This window comes from Thamnophis sirtalis, unplaced genomic scaffold (assembly GCF_051295495.1).
Source record: "Thamnophis sirtalis isolate CommonGarterSnake01/CBP01778 unplaced genomic scaffold, rThaSir2_p1.2 scaffold_1, whole genome shotgun sequence".
Taxonomy (NCBI): domain Eukaryota; kingdom Metazoa; phylum Chordata; class Lepidosauria; order Squamata; family Natricidae; genus Thamnophis; species Thamnophis sirtalis.
Window position 1 is genome coordinate 97,824,681 of NW_028261381.1, and position 16,363 is coordinate 97,841,043.

At 36.7% G+C, this 16,363-nt stretch overlaps 1 protein-coding gene across 1 annotated transcript in view; it reads right to left on the reverse strand.

Moving 5' to 3' along the window:
• Positions 1–16,363, reverse strand: part of SLC1A2 (solute carrier family 1 member 2) — a 95,215-nt gene that overhangs the window by 20,098 nt on the left and 58,754 nt on the right. The window contains exons 3-7 of the mRNA XM_087719753.1: positions 15,758–15,910; positions 13,790–14,040; positions 6,811–6,973; positions 3,774–3,900; positions 1,574–1,807 (exon numbers count right to left, since the gene is read on the reverse strand). Of these exons, the coding sequence (XP_087575879.1) occupies positions 1,574–1,807; positions 3,774–3,900; positions 6,811–6,973; positions 13,790–14,040; positions 15,758–15,910 (928 nt within the window). The remainder of the gene's footprint in view (positions 1–1,573; positions 1,808–3,773; positions 3,901–6,810; positions 6,974–13,789; positions 14,041–15,757; positions 15,911–16,363) is intronic.

The following is a 16,363-nucleotide window of genomic DNA, read 5'->3' on the forward strand; positions in this document are numbered from 1 at the left end:
GTTATTCAACTCAATTGGACAAATTTTTACATGTTTCGGACAACAGATGAACCAAAACATAGTTCTGATTCAATATTCATAGCTTTTAAATTGGTGCATGAAGTTTACTTATTTTAAAAATTAGGGAAAGCATCTGTCTACATTGGTGCGTGTTTGTCACACGTAAACGAACTTGAAAATAACACGAATGTGTTTTATTATATTTTGAAGAAATGTGCAGTTAACTGTCCATTTTCTGAAAAATATTTTTCCAGTCTGATGAACCAAGCCTGGCAGATTTGCAGAAATGGAGAACTCTGAGAAACCAAAACAGTCATATTTCCTATCTCTATTGTAGCTACCTAAGGAAATATACATGAGACAGAATAGAAAATAGGGCTGAAGGGAAAACAGAATACAGAATAAGGTTGAAAAGAACCTTAGAGGTCTTCTAATTCAATACCCTGGTCAAGCAAACATATACCATTCCAGACAAATGGCCATCCAATCTCTTCTTAAAAAGCTCCAGTGGTGGAGCACTTATAAGCTCTGGAAGCAAGCCATTTTACTGATTTATTGTTTTCACTGACATGGAATTTCTCCTTAATTCTAGGTTGGATCACTATTTGATAATTCCATCTGTTACTTCTTGTCCTGTCCTCAGCTTTGGAGAATAGATCCGTCCCCTTTTCTCTGTGACAGCCCCTCAAATATTGGATGACTTTTATGTCATCTCTAGTCCTTGTCTTCGTTTGACTAGCCATACCCAATTAGAATAGAGTAGAACAGACTAGAATTAGAGTAGAATAGACTACAATTAGTCACAAAGGACAGAAATAATACACTGAGAATAAAGATAGGGGCTAAGTATTATTTTCTGGCCCCAGTACAAACTAGTAGCTCCTATCCTCATACACACTGTAATAAGATCTCATGGAGACAGTATCATGAGTCATGAAATAGTTTGTTTTATTTCTGCATTTTTAATTTTGTCCCTATATGCCACTTTCTAGGCACGCTACAAGTTAATACAACTTTCAGCCCAAACTTGTGAAGATGATTGGCTGTTTTATCTTCTTGAACTGATACAAATAGGTTTGGCCTGCAAGAGTTTGATGTTGTTGACCCCATTGTCATTATTCTGCATGTATACGTATATAAATACGTATGTATTTATATGTTTAGTTGTTTGTTTGCACCATTTTTGTATCACCCAATCAATTGCCTCTGGACACTTAAAAATAAAACATAATTATGGAAAAGTGACAATCCACCGTCAACTCCAAAGAAAAATAAGAGTTTTCAGAGCAATCTAGATCAAAGTACAACAGGTCCAGCCCAATCTCTTTCATCAGACTGAACCCAGTGGCGAAATTCTTTGACTTCTGCTTTTGGGAAGCTTTTTACACTAATAAAGCTTTCTGACAGTCTCAGTCTGCAATCGTGCAGTTGACAAGCAATAGCCTTGGAGAAAAATGATTCAGGACACAATTCTTTATCATGATATTGAATTTCCCACCCATTTTGGTTAAAATGTAGTCCTGTGAAAGGAGAGATACATTCCTAGCAAACATCATCATTTTCTATTAAATACCTTGAAGCTGTGCCTAGAGCAGTGATCCATGCTTGAAAGATCCCAGCAAAAAATGAGAAAGGATTTTTTCTCGTAATTACAAAATACAACAGAGGCAAAAAAATCCCTCCATGGATGAGAAGACCTACAATCACGGTTACCATGTACATGCCAAGCTGTCGAGCAACTACTTCCAAATCCTTGATTGCAATGATTTTTCCACAAATGAGGCACGCAATGCCCAATGGAGAATACCTAGAAGAAATAAATTAAAAATGTGGAACAGAATTACAGGTATCAACCTAGTAATAATCAAATGCACTAAAAACAGAAGCCAAGAAAGTTTCTCTCTTATAATTAGAATTTTATTTCATTTTCAGAAATCTTGAACTTACACATTCTACTTCAATGTTGCATATATGCTTGCTAAGTATAAAGTCTGTATAATTTTGCCTAATATAATGCTGTGAATGAGAAAATTAAACTCAAAATGTTCAATTTACTTATCTCTTTATATATTCTTTTTGCCCACTTGCATTCTACTAGTATCAGTAGGGAAATATTCACTTTAGATCTTTATAACTAATTATAGAAGAGCAGCTGTGATAGTTTTTGATGGCAGTAAAATATTGTGTCATTTAAAGACTAATGCTTTTATTACAACTTAAGTCAGTCTTCTGGAAGCTGGAATTTCATGAATGCCCTTACACGTCACATCCTCACTATTTTATCATAAACTAAACTGAAACTATGGGTTTACAACTGATCCTTCAATGAAGAATCCTAGTAATCTATAAGCTTCTCAATCATGTTATTTGAAGCACTGTTTCCAACTCCTTACTGAAATATCCACTGAGGATAATCCTTCCAATCTGGTTTCAAGGAATTTTTATTGAATATTCAATGTTGTTTTATGGTGTTTATGAGTTTTACAAATCACTAAAGCTGTTGGTAAGTATGGACCATTTCCTCAGATAACAGTCCTAAATAATTGGACAGCAAGTATCTTTTAGATATGAAAACAAATAACTTTATCTCAATATAATAAATATTTTGCCTACATAAATAAACAAGATTAATGGTAAAATCCCTATAATGGTGACACTAGAAGCTATAGAATCACTATTAGCAGCTTAGAATGGATCCTGTGAGAATAAATGCAAAGATCCAGTTTTTATACAGGAAAAAACTGGAGCATCACACAGTAATGTGTGACCATGACATGAATCAACTGCTATGGACCATTTCTACAGCTTCCCAAAGATGGAGAAGGGCCTCCAAAGGGATCAGAGCTGAAAAACAACAACCCCAGATATTCTGTACAATTCAATGCTTCAAAGGCTGCCATAAGCAGACATGGCTATGTAACTCAGTTCAAATGCAAATAAATGTAATAAAACCTAGCTATAAAAACCTTGAATCTATTCCTTTGTTCTGAGGAAGAGGCGGTGCTACAACACAGCAGCTACCAGATGTGGGTTTTCCATGCTCCTCAGTAAGAGGTACAGCATATGATTTCCTGAATCTTTCTTTGAATTGGAACAAAGTCAAATTGGATAGATTTTAAATAAAAAGTAGATTGATTTTCCCCCCAACGTATAAACCAAGCTCACAGCTACTAATCATCTTCCAAGATGCTGCTAATCGAAAATGAAGCAAGGAAGAATGAAACAATAGTCTACTGGGATTCTATAATGAACTAAGATGTTGTATAGTGTAGCATGATGTAGCTCTATAGCCCATGTTCACCTTTTAATGAACCCAATCCTTCCTCGCACAGACTTCTGTCTGCTTACTTATTGTAAAAAGAAACCATAATTCCTCTCTGTGTTGTTCTCTAAGTGCTTTGTACAATGGAAGAAAAACAAAATTGGAAAGCAGAACCAAAAAAAGACAAAAAGATTGTAGTTTCAATTCAATATAATAAAATACATCAATGCAAACATTTTGGCAGGCTTACAGTATCTGGGTCTCCATGACCTCCAAAATCAAAGGCAACATGATTTCATCCTCATTAGCTAGGAAGCACGAATGGAAGATATTATCATCATCATATCCTGCTTGTGAAATTCCTAGATAAATTTGTAGGCTAGACTCCTGGATTATATATGCTTTCGGCTTGATCCAACAAAGTTCTTTGTATTATTACTGATCAAATTCCAAATGATTTCCAAAATAGAACAGGGTTTGGAATATCTAGAAGACGATGACTTTAACTTACCACATGATCATAATTACTAATTTCATTACAATCTCATTCAAGATGTTGAAGAAATCCACCATCATCTTGGCTTGTTCTCCCATCTTGCCCATTACGATACCAAAAGCAATGAAAAACCCAATGAGGCCTGTCAAAAGAATACCACCGTCAGACTCTTTCATGAAACTTTTCTTAAAATTGTAAACTTTTCTAAAGGAGAATTTTCTGTATTCTTGTATCTCAATTTACAATTAAGACAAATTGTTATTTTTGCAGGGGAAGGGATACAATTAAAAAGGAGAATTGGGGACAAAACCAAGATAACGATAGGTCAGACATGTAAGATTTATTTTGATTTTGCATTATCATTGTTATTCCCTCTTTCCCTAAATTTCTAGGCTTTCTTGAACATTCCCTGACCCCTTGGCTTCCTTGGGTCTAAAGGAGATGGGTCAGATGGTCAGTTTCCAGTGCATGGAAGCTCATATGGGTTCCAGTAACTGTTATTATTCCCTTGCTTTAATCTTACGTAATGGGTTGGTTTTTAAAAAAATGAAACTACATACTGCAGAATTTTGTAGACTTTGTTATTTTCCATCTGGAATATTCCTACGTTTATTCCAGCACAATAATTTTGTCTTTTTTCCCTTAAACAAGTCATATGTTCATAAGATGTTATTATTATATTGGTTATTGTTAATGACCTGTTTAAAAACACAGATATAATTAGGGAATGTCTTTTAATGGATAGTGATAGTGGAGCACTTCATCTCACTTCATCTCAAAGTATTCATTGACTATCCTTAGATAAATTCTGAAACTGTTTGTGTGTGTGTGTGTGTGTCTTTTCTTGGCAAGGTTTTTCAGAAGTAGTTTGCCACTGCCTCCTTCCTAGGACTGATAGAAAGTTACTGGCTCAAGATAACCCAGCTAGCTTCAGGCCAAGGTTGGATGAGAACTCACAGTCCCCCTATTTATAGCTTAATGTCTTAATCACTCCCCAGAAATAAAATATATAGCATATAATTCAATAAACAATATACACCTCTATTGATTTTTCTTAACCACTCAGAGGCATCCTGTATTTCTGACCTCAGTTATGGAAAGTTTGGTTGATGTAGAATTTGAGATACTGTTTTGAAGAAACTCAGTTCTAATTGACCAAGCATTCACAGATTATGGAGTTGAGGGAGTAGCTTTGCTCTGTGGCTCTTAGTCAAGGATCAGTTTAGTTTCTCATCTCATTAACATCTTTGTGAATCTGATGCAGAAGCTCATAAGCATTTGGAGTAGAGTTACAAGAAACTATCTGTGAAATGAATTGTTTTCAAATGATACTAAGGTGTCTACAAAATTCCTAAACAATACAAAAACTAAGGATGGAACTGATTCAGTCCTCCCACTGCTCTCCCTGCATTTCTAAATATACTCCAGAAAAATTGGATACTTCTAGAGCAGATTTGGAAATACAAGGAGTTGCAAAGACATTCTATTTTAAGTTTGTTCAAGTTCTTTGTGTTATGAACTGAATTTATATAGTTGTGTTAAGCCTTGCTAAAGTGAAACTAACCTTTAGATGACCCTAACTGTTAGCTCCAACTGTTTTGGAGGGAAACTTAGAATATTCATATTTTGGTGAGTTTTTCAATATATTATGACTGGTTAAGACCCTGTGGGCACAGAGTATAAATTTCAGGCAATTCAGTTCCAGTTTTGAGTCAATAAATGCTATTACCCACTACACAATACCTTGCTTAATCTTCATTCTGATGTAACTGAACTGTGTCTTGGTTTCAGAGATATGCAGAATTATTAGCAGAAAAAAATTGTTTAAGAAAGAACATTCTTGGCCTCTATTAGGAGGACCAAAGCTTGAAAATAAGTCTAATCTATTTAGATGTGCTTGAGAATAAATGAAATCCTTTAAGTGGAAACTAGCTAATGTTTTGTCCATTGCAATGTCAGCAACTAATTATCCAATCAGTACAGTGGTGGGTTTCCAAATTTTTTACTGCTGGTTCTATCGTGTGCAGCTTCTGCGCATGCGCAAAAGCATCTGGGCGGTTGGGTGAAGTCTCCTGCCGCTGCCACTACCGGTTCGCCCAGGCTGAACCATAGAAATCCACCTCTGAATCAGTAGCCTCAGTCTTCTTTAAAACATCAGCTTTGTCTCTTAGATACTAGTTAGGAAAAAAAAATGATTGGAGCCCAAAGGTCACATTTAGCCTATTCAGATTCCCCTTGGCAGGATTTCACAATATCTGACATTTAATCAATACATATACATGTTGGATTTCTAAAAAAAAATAACATATTAAGTATAGTTTTGATTCAAATGCCTTCTTGTTAATGGGTTTGTGTGATTTACCCAGTTCAGAAGGACTTTGTGTGTTCCTTCTGTAACCCTCCCTTTTAATAGCATAGTTGATAACTTACTGCTATTATTCAACACTGTTATTTCTCAGCCACAATTCCTTTTTTGTCTGCAAATGTGCCTGAACATATTTACAGAAATGGCAACACAGCTGATATTCTGATATAAAAAGTTAACATTAAAAATCCAACTTTCTTTTAACTGTGCACTTATATATGCAAAACTAATTCACAGCAATGAATAGGATGCCTTTCCCTCTATATCAGGGGTGTTAAATTGGCAGCCCTTGAGTCGGATGTGTCATGTGCAAGCCACGCCCACCCCAGTCTACTAATGGAAAAACGTCACGAAACATCACATGATGGCAATGTGATGCCGCGGGTTTGACATCCATGCTCTATACAGGTAACAGGTAACTAGTGTGAAGTACATGCAACTGCAACTGTTCTTATGTAATTGGGCATTTCTCGAAAATTGAGTGAAACCAATGTGTTTCCTTCCGTGAATATACCCCTGAAGGAAGCTTCAAATTTAACCTAAACTGCCTAGATTCAAATTGGCATAAGATAAGTACACTGGAATAGATCAAGAATCTATTATGTACATAAATAATTTCAGGTTTTTTTTTGAATGACAGAACATGTCTATGAAATAAATTTAATATAGAGAGAATATAGAAAATACCTAAGACATTCATTCCATCCTTAAACTCAAGGGCCTTCTTAATAATTAATTGAGGCTCTGGAGTCACTTCTGTTTCATTCACGATGGTAAAGATGGAATCTGTAACATTAGATGGCTCTTCCATTTCTTGTGGCATGAGGACTTTTTTGGTAACTGTTTGAATCTGAAAGAATAAAATGCAGAATGAAAATGCAACCGGAAAATTGCCTTTTAGGCACTGTTTTTCCAACTTCTAGGGCTTAGTCTTAAAACATATTCATGGATCTAGTATTGCAAAACACCAATAACTGTCTATTTTATACACATTTTTAAAAGGCTCTTGTATACAGCTGCTTTATGGTGAGATCTATAAAACAAAATGAAATAAAGATATCTGATTTCTACACATATTGGAGATATTTCTTCAAACTTGGAAGTGCTTCTTTAGAAGAAAATAATACTCATTCCCAAATCAGGTTGGAATTATGTGGTATCAAATCCGAATAAAAAAAACAACCACTTGCCATATTTGTTTACAGGGACATCACCCCACAAAAAGTAACACTATATTGCCAAAAGTATTCGCTCACCTGCCTTTACTCGTATATGAACTTACTATAGGTGACATTCCATTCCTAATCCATAGGGTTCAATATGACATCGGTCCACCCTTTGCAGCTATACCAGCTTCAGCTCTTCTGGGAAGGGTGTCCACAAGGTTTAGGAGTGTGTTTATGGGAATTTTTGACCATTTTTCCAGAAGCGTATTTGTGATGTTGGATGAGTTTATGTGGCCTACCACTTCGTGGCTGAGTTGCTGTCATTCCCAAACCCTTCCACGTTCTTATAATACAGCTGACAGTTGACTGTGGAGTATTTAGGAGCAAAGAAATTTCAAGACTGGATTTGTTGCACAGGTGGCATCCTATCACAGTTCCACACTGGAATTCACTGAGCTCCCGAGAGCGACCCATTCTTTCACAAATGTTTCTAAAAACAGTCTGCATGCCTAGGTAATTGATTTTATACACCTGTGGCCATGGAAGTGATTGGAACACCTGATTCTAATTATTAGGATGGGTGAGTGAATACTTTTGGAAATATAGTGTATTTGGATAGCTTGCAGAATAAAAGGATCAACATTTTAATTTTATATTTAAAGTAATTTTATTAAAAAGTAGAAAATTTTATATCTAATACATCCTTGTGTCAATATGGGCATGGAGGTTTTATCAATGGAAACTTTCCAAAAATGTCCAATCTCTATTTTCTACGTTCTTCATTGCATAGAAAAACTTCCACCGGATAGCAAATCTTCAGAAGTATTCTCTCTATATCAGAAGAACAGTAAGCACAAAGAGAGAATAGAACTATTGTGTAGCAATTCTTTTCTCTTCTCTCCTGGTTATTTTAGAGTGAGTGAAAGCTAAAATGTCAGTAACATCTTCAATGTGCTTGTGAAATGTGGTCACTACACATTTTATATCCCAAATTCTAGCTAGTACTCCTTGAACAATATTCAATTTACAGACACTAGAGAGTTTAGTCCCTTTAACTGAACCAGTACAATATATCTGGCAGGTCCCAGGAGGTATGCCTTCTCTTCCACAATACCTGACATGTGGAGTCCCAGAAGTGAGATTAGCTTCATCCCTCTCAATGTTCTGCAACTCTTTCAAGACCTGACTATGTTATCAGACCTCAAGGGACCAGGGAGAGTTTGCTGTGGCTTCCTGATTGTGGTAAATGTTAGAACGGTTGTATGAAGGAACGGAGACGTCTGAGGTAACAGTAACCATTTATTCAAGCAAGAATGGTTTGCAACAGTAACAGTAAGTAGACCGGATAGCCTCCGGAGTTGTGCAGCCTTTTATACTCGGCTGTCAAACTGTTTAACCAATCGCCTCTCGTATGACAGCCCGGCAACCGGCAGGCGCGTCTGATTGGCTAAGACGTGCCTGGCTGCTGCCGAGCTATCATTCGTAAGTGTGAGGACTTATGAGGCTATTCAACAGTAAATATCACTCTCTCCTGGCTTACTGTATATGTATTTTTATAGTTATCTTTATCTTTGTAACTGCTTTTATGCATGCATTGTTTTTTTAAAAAAATTAGTGCTGTATGCCGCCCAGTGTCACTTTCATATGAGGTGGATGGGTATACAAATACGATAAATAAATAAATCAAGGTTACATCAGTATTTACTTTGCATTAGTTTTTAAGAAACTCCAAAAGTCTCTGGATACTGATTATATAATTCATGATGATAAGATGGCAGCTATTTTTGCAGATTTTTATGAATCAGAACATGAACACCATTCTGAGGGCTTCTGAAGACACTGATTCTCCTCTGTTATTGAAGTTTTTCCTTAAGTCTCATTAAAACTACAAGTATGGCCATCCCAAAGATGCTTTTTCAGGAGGCAACTGGACTTTCATGGTTTTTTCTTTTGAAAATGTTTCACTTGGCATCCAAGAAGCTTCTCAGCTCTGACAGGATATGGGGAATGGAGGCCTCTTCAGCTCTGACACTTCTTGAATGAGAAATGAAAAAAAAACACAAGAAAGTCTAGTTGCCTCCTGAAAAAGCACCTTTGGGACAACCATGATCTGGATCACTGAGAATCTCCACAGACTACAAGTACGGTCAAACTGAAAGTGAAAAAGCAGCTTCAAGTTACTCTTGACCTCTTCTCAGTACATGGGCATAACTGTGAGAGATGATGCCTACAGAAGAGGAGCTGGTGTCATGTGCTATAGTGAAATGACAAGGAAGAAGGGAGCAGGAAGGTTTCCCAGGAAGGAGGGAGCACATCCCAGAAAGGGGAGGTGATGAGATAGCCCAAGATAGCCCAGCCCAGAGATGGATAGGAGACAGAAGAAAAGAGTAAAGCTAGCCACTCCCTAGTGTCTTCCAGAGCATATCTATATGCTGGGAGAACTAAGGGTTTAGATTCTGACTGTTGGGTGTAAACAAATATAGGTAGTCCTTAACTTACGACCACATTAAATTTATGCTGTTAAATGAGAAATTTGTTAAGTGAGTTTTGCCTGATTTTTACGACTTTTCTTGCCACATTTGTTAAGTGAATCACTACAGTTGTTAAACTAGTAACACGTTCATTAAATGAATCTGTCTTTCCCATTGACTTTGCTTGTCAGAAGGTTGAAAAAGGTGAACACCAGGACACTGCAACTGTCATAAATGTGTACCAGTTGCCAAGCATCTGAATTTTGATCATGTGATCATGGGGAGGCTGCAAAGGTTGTAACTGTGAAAAATGATTGTAAGTCCCCCTTTTCAGTGCTATAGTAACTTCGAACAGTCACTAAATGAACTGTTGTAAGTTGAGGACTACTTGTAAAGCACTGTCTGAATTGTTCCACCTTGTTCTTGGACTTAGCAATAAGTATTTTCCTGATAATAGAGTATAAGTGATTCTTTTAGAATGGCTTTCAATTCCCTACTCTGGCCTACAACTCTGATATTCTTTGAAGGTGTCCCATCCAATATCCCAAGACACCTTCCAGGACCAGCCAGGCGTTGTTATCTGCTGATACCATAACTAGATTACACCTTCACAAATAAGAAATAGGTCAAGGAGCGGCATGTGTCCAGCCTATTTAAAGCATATCTTAGAAGAGGTAAGCAAGCTACTGTAGTAACTAAAAGGCAAAAGCACATTTGATGTGATATTTACCACAAATGATTTTACTTCTGTAATACTGAAGTAATTTAAAATTATTATTAAAATGAGGATAACTCAAGTCTGGATCCAAAAATATTTCTAAATCACAAGCAGACCTGGTTAAAAACACGGAGGAAGGGTGATGGTAGAATGACCTATATGTAAAGGCACCTCAGGAAATACACAACTATAATGAAGAACACTCATAAATGTGGTTATTTGTGCCTTGAATTGATCTTTGTTTCAGCACATGCTCCCTCATTCTAAATCTTCTACAGCATTTAAAAGAGCAAAGGAGAATCTTCTTTGTCATGTATTACTCAACGCTACATTTTCTCAAAAATTTAATTAGCTTTCTTTTGTTTACCAGTTTCTGTTCCTCTACAGATTTAAAACTGTCATCTTATGCCATGCAAATAAAACTTTTCTCTCCTTTGTAAAACACTTTTAGTTCCTTAAATGTGGTGCCTTCTCGTGGATTGACTCATATTCTTTTTTGGTAGGATTTGTTTTGCTTTCTGCATTATTGTCACTCTTACTGTTAAGTGTTTGTGCAATTCATTTATTGTTTCAATTTTAATTGTTTGGTGTTCGAAAATGTATTGTGTGAATACAGATCCATCAGTCAAAGCTGGTGTGCTAATGGGTTAAAATATCAATAACAGGAATCTGAATAAACCGGAATAGGATAAATAGGAATCTGAATAGTGAAGCAATGAAAGAGTTGAAATGAATAGTTTGGAAGAATAATGTAACATTATGAGTAGCAAACAATTTTTTTAAAAAGTGATAATGCTAATATAGTATAAGAAGCAGCTTGCCTTGCCTCCCACTCAGCCTATTATCTCATTAGGCAGCTTTTCAGGAGCCCAACAGTTTATTCACTTTGTGTCAAACGCAATTAGTTAGAAAGGGGGAGACCAGTTTAGCATTTTAAATGGATACCACTCCTACGCTTTCCCTATATTTCTTTTTTCCACGATTCTGTGAATATGAAAATTGTGCTCCTTAATATTAGAATTGCTCGAAACTTAAAAAAGAAACTTGTGTAATTGATGTTTAATTTCCCGCTTTGCCTATTAACCCCATTTTTTTCAGCAGCCAATAAAATATAATATACTGAAAGGGAAAAATATTTTTTTAATATATGGACACACATAAATACCAGACAGAGTTTTGATTGCCCCATTGCAGCTGTCTTGACTTTGGCATCCCTGTCTGAATTTGTGTGTCTTGATGGTTCTGCTCCTTCCCTACCCTCTAGGCAGAAAGGATAAGCTTAAGAGATACAAGTCAGATAAATACACTGTTTTAATTCCTAAACTGACGCCTTTAGAGACACCTGAAAAAAGGTTGACAGCAGGTCTTGTCCATTACATTACAAAATAATTCATGTAACTGCTAAACAAATTAACAGGAGAGAAGTGGAAGAAAAGAGCTCAAGGGCATCTCCTGGTGAGTATGGCACAAAGCTTAGATAATAAAAAGCCAAATCATATAACTTTTAAGCAAATCTAGACAGCATACTAAAAAGCAGAGACATCACCCTGACAACAAAAGTGCGCATAGTTGAGGCTATAGTTTTCCCAGTTGCAATGTATTGCTGTGAAAGTTGGTCCATAAGAAAGGCTGAGCGCCAAAGAATTGTGGCCTCTGAACTATGGTGCTGGAGAAGACTCCTGCAAGTCCCTTGGACTGCAAGGTAATCAAACCGGTCAGTCCTAGAGGAGATCAACCCTGACTGCTATTTAGAAGGCCAAATCCTGAAGATGAAACTCAAATACTTTGGCCACCTAAGAGAAGGAAAGACTCACTGGAGAAGAGCCTAATGCTGGGAGAGATGAAGGACAAAAGAAGAAGGGGACGATAGAGAATGAGGTGGCTGGATGGAATCACTGAATCAGTAGACGTGAGCTTAAATGGACTCCAGAAGATGGTAGAGGACAGGAAGCCCTGGAAGAACGTTGTCCATAAGGGTCGTGATGGGTCGGACACGACTTCGCAACTAACAACAACATTAGTAGAAAGTCATACTAATGTATTTTTCTCAGGAAAAAAGTCACCCCAGTCTAAAGTATTTACTTATTTGTAAGAGTGGAGTAAAACAACAATAGAGAATTCTCACCATCTTTCTAATCCAAAAACATTTCAGACCTTACTTGGGTAGATACATTCATTGAAGACCATTCAGTCTTCAGAAACCAATCATTTGACTCTTTACTGTTTGTGGCACTTCCTCGAACTCATCTAACACTTCTAAACTAATTCGCTTTTTGCAACACTGGTGACCCTGACCTTGTTAACAGTTTCAGAATACTGAAATGACCAGTCTACAGCCTTCTAGATTTTTCTAAATAACATTGTTCAAATAATCCCGATTCCTGATTAAAAATCTATATTCTTATGAAATCAAAAATACAACATATTAAGGTTAAGCAGTTTTGGTTGCATTTGAGAAAACATGTTCATGTCTATTTAATCTTTGAATGAATCTTTGAATAAATTAAATATTTGGCATGTATTGAAAATGTTTCTCTATGTTTTGCCCAAATAATGGGTTCTGGTTATAGTCTGTGGAAATTCTCAGTCATCCAGCTCATGGTTGTCCCAAAGGTGCTTTTTCAGGAGGCAACTGGATTTTCTTGTATTTTCTTTTGAAGACTTTTAACTATACAATTTGGGATGAACACCCTTTGAATAGTGTGGGAATAGGAATGGATTGCCAGAGGAAAACAAAGGCAGACTATAGGAACCAGGAGCATTATTCAGGTGACCCTGAGGGCACAGATAAACCTCCAAGTGCTTCAATGATCCTCTAAAAGGATGCAAATGACCAGCTGCCTGCAAGGAATGTAAATCCTTCCATTCCCCACTATCCTGTCAGAGCTGAAAAAGCTTCTTGGATGAGAAGCGAAACATCTTCAAAAGAAAAAAAAATCAAGAAAGTCCAGTTACCTCCTGAAAAAGCACTTTTGGGGCTCTGGTTATAGTTCAGACAAGACTAGATCCAGATTTTAAGGTTCTAATTTAATAAAACAAATCAGAATCCAGAGGGACGTTGCATAGCTTTCACTAGAAATGAAGACATCAATTTAAAAAAAGATGATTTTTGCAGACTGAGCAGCTCATCCAATAAAGATTCAAACAGAAGCTTTGTCAGTTATCATTCAAATACGTTTTAAGTATAAATGTATCAAATTGGTAAAGCAAATGACATGTGCAGTGATTATTCTGTTCAACTTATTTCACTTAAGGATGTTTTCATAATTATTACGCATATTATATTCCTGTAAGAAACACACAGCTTTTACCTGTTGAAAACATGCTTGCACAAGATTTTCAGGGAACAAGTTTCGAATAAGGTCCAAGAAAGCATCAAGACTGGATACTTCGTCATTCTTCTTTCCTTCTCCCAGCTGCTTCTTGAGTTTTGGATTGCCAGGATGAATGGCTAACACCAAGATCACTCCCAGGACAGCAGCAATGATTGTTGTGGACATGTAATATACCATAGCTCTCGTCCCCAATCGACCGCTGGCCTTAGCATCCAGTCCAGACAGCCCTGTAACCAGAATTGAATTGGGAAGAATTTAGACACAAATGGTATCTTCTTGATTATTGCGAACCTGCATAATGACCAGGCATATTTCTTATGATTAGCATTTCGCAAATAAGTATACCCTCTTGCTGTTGCATTTTGGACATTTTCACTGGTCTGTATATTTTACAAGCTAATATAATAGTATAGATTTTCTTTATTTTTCCTATATATGATTTTGATACAGAAAGTCCTACATAACAATTTCTATAAAAATATACCAAGGATAAATATGTACAATAATTCAATTTAGATACCTGTAAATCTCTAAGGTATCTTAAATGGTTGATGTATATCGATGAACATCAATATACAGTTACATTAAAATGAAAGTAATTGATCAGTTAAATTAAAATAAAGTAACAGAATAACAGAGTTGGAAGGGACTTTGGAGGTCTTGTAGTCCAATTCCCTGATCAAGCAGGAGACCCTCTACCAGTGATGGCAAACCTATGACACGTGTACCGGAAGTGGCATGCAAAGCCATCTCTCTGGGCATGCAAGCTGTCACCCTTTACTCTTCCTGGTTCTGGCGCACATGGTCTTCGCTGGTCTTCACATGCGTGGGGACAACTCGCTGGCATGCATGTACCTGCTGGGAAGTTGAGCTTTTGGTTTTTGGCGTGCGCATGTGCACTGGTCAACTGGTCTTTGCGTTTGCATATGCATCAGAAACCGGAAGACCAGGTGACCAGCGCACATACAGAAAACTGGAAGCTCAGTTCAGGGGAACTGCTCTTCCGGTTTCTGGTGCTCTCCTGCGTGTGCACGCTTCCATTTCAGCACTCAGTGCCAAAAAGGTTTGCTAACATTCAGACAAATGTTTGTCCTCTCTTCTTTAAAACCTCGAGTGTTGGAGCACCCAAAACTTCTGGAGGCAAGTTGTTCCATTGAATAATTGATTCTCCATGGTTTCTAAAAATCCTATGCATATTCATCCAAAATCAGTCTCACTATATTTAGTAAGGAAATACTTCTAAAGAAATACCTTTAGGCCTGTGAACTTATATATATATATTATTCATATACCTAGAACATTGCTTCATACAAGTTCTTTTTGTACAATGTGATATTTTTCACTCAAGGTGCTTTGTTTGATAGTACCCCTGAAGTAGGCCTATGATATATGCCTACTAGAAGATCACTAGATGTCAACAAGAACACAAAAAAACTGCAAACTCTTTGCTCTTCTCTAGTGGTCATCCAGAAGTTTGTGGCCTAGATATGGTAGTCTTCCTGAGGTATGATATCTTCTGACAATCTCAGATTAATAGAGGCAATTTCACTTTTAATTCTGTGTCATTAGAGTCATCAATAATTAGACTCAAAAGGAATTTCTGTGTTTGAACAGAGAGAAGAACATCAGAGAAGGGAATAGTGAGGAAACAACATCACTCAATGGTATTAAAAATTAATAACTGTAACATTCTAATCCTTATTAATGAATTGCCATTCACTCTCAGAATCCTATAAATTACAGATAATTAGAAATAAAGTATAATCTGTTTTTATAAACATAAGTATAAAGTACTGATTAACTTTATTGATTCTCCTACCAAGGATATAATAGTGCTGAATTATGGGGAAAAAATTATTAAACTCTGAAAAGCCATCAGCATGATCCTAAAGGTCTTTACTTTTCACAAGATATGAAATTCCAGTTATTTGTAATATATCTCACCTGTGATTAAACTTGAGATAATTAAAGGGAGGATCAACATTTTCAACATCCGCATCAAAATATCTCCTGGGAAGGCTATCAACATGACGACATCAGGATTAATAGGAGCTGCCATGCGAAGGAGTATTCCACATACTGCTCCCATAATGACACCTGGATGTACCAAAACAAATAATAAAGGAAGGTTTAGGAGAAAATAACCTGGATAATTATGAGTCTGCATCCATCATTTTGTGGAATTATCTGGGCAAATTGTAGTTTCCCAACAAGAAAAATAAGGATACCATAACCAGTCAACAGTTCTCCATTTTGCTAAGCCTTACTGATGAGCTCAGAAAAATACTTATATCTTGCACTTTTCTGATTCTGAGAGGGGGATGAGTTGAACACTGCTGCTCAAATGGCTTGGGATGCCTACAGAGATATAATGCCTGGTTTCCACCTATTCTCAGGAAAGGCAGTGCTAATTGATGAAAGCTACTGAATGTGTCTTCTCACTGAAGCCAAGTGCTGCAATTTGATAATGAAGTATATTGCCTACCATATGTACAAGAATGGGGCGTTGGTTCTTACCTGATAGGCCCCTTCTCGAGGCAGGTAGAGACA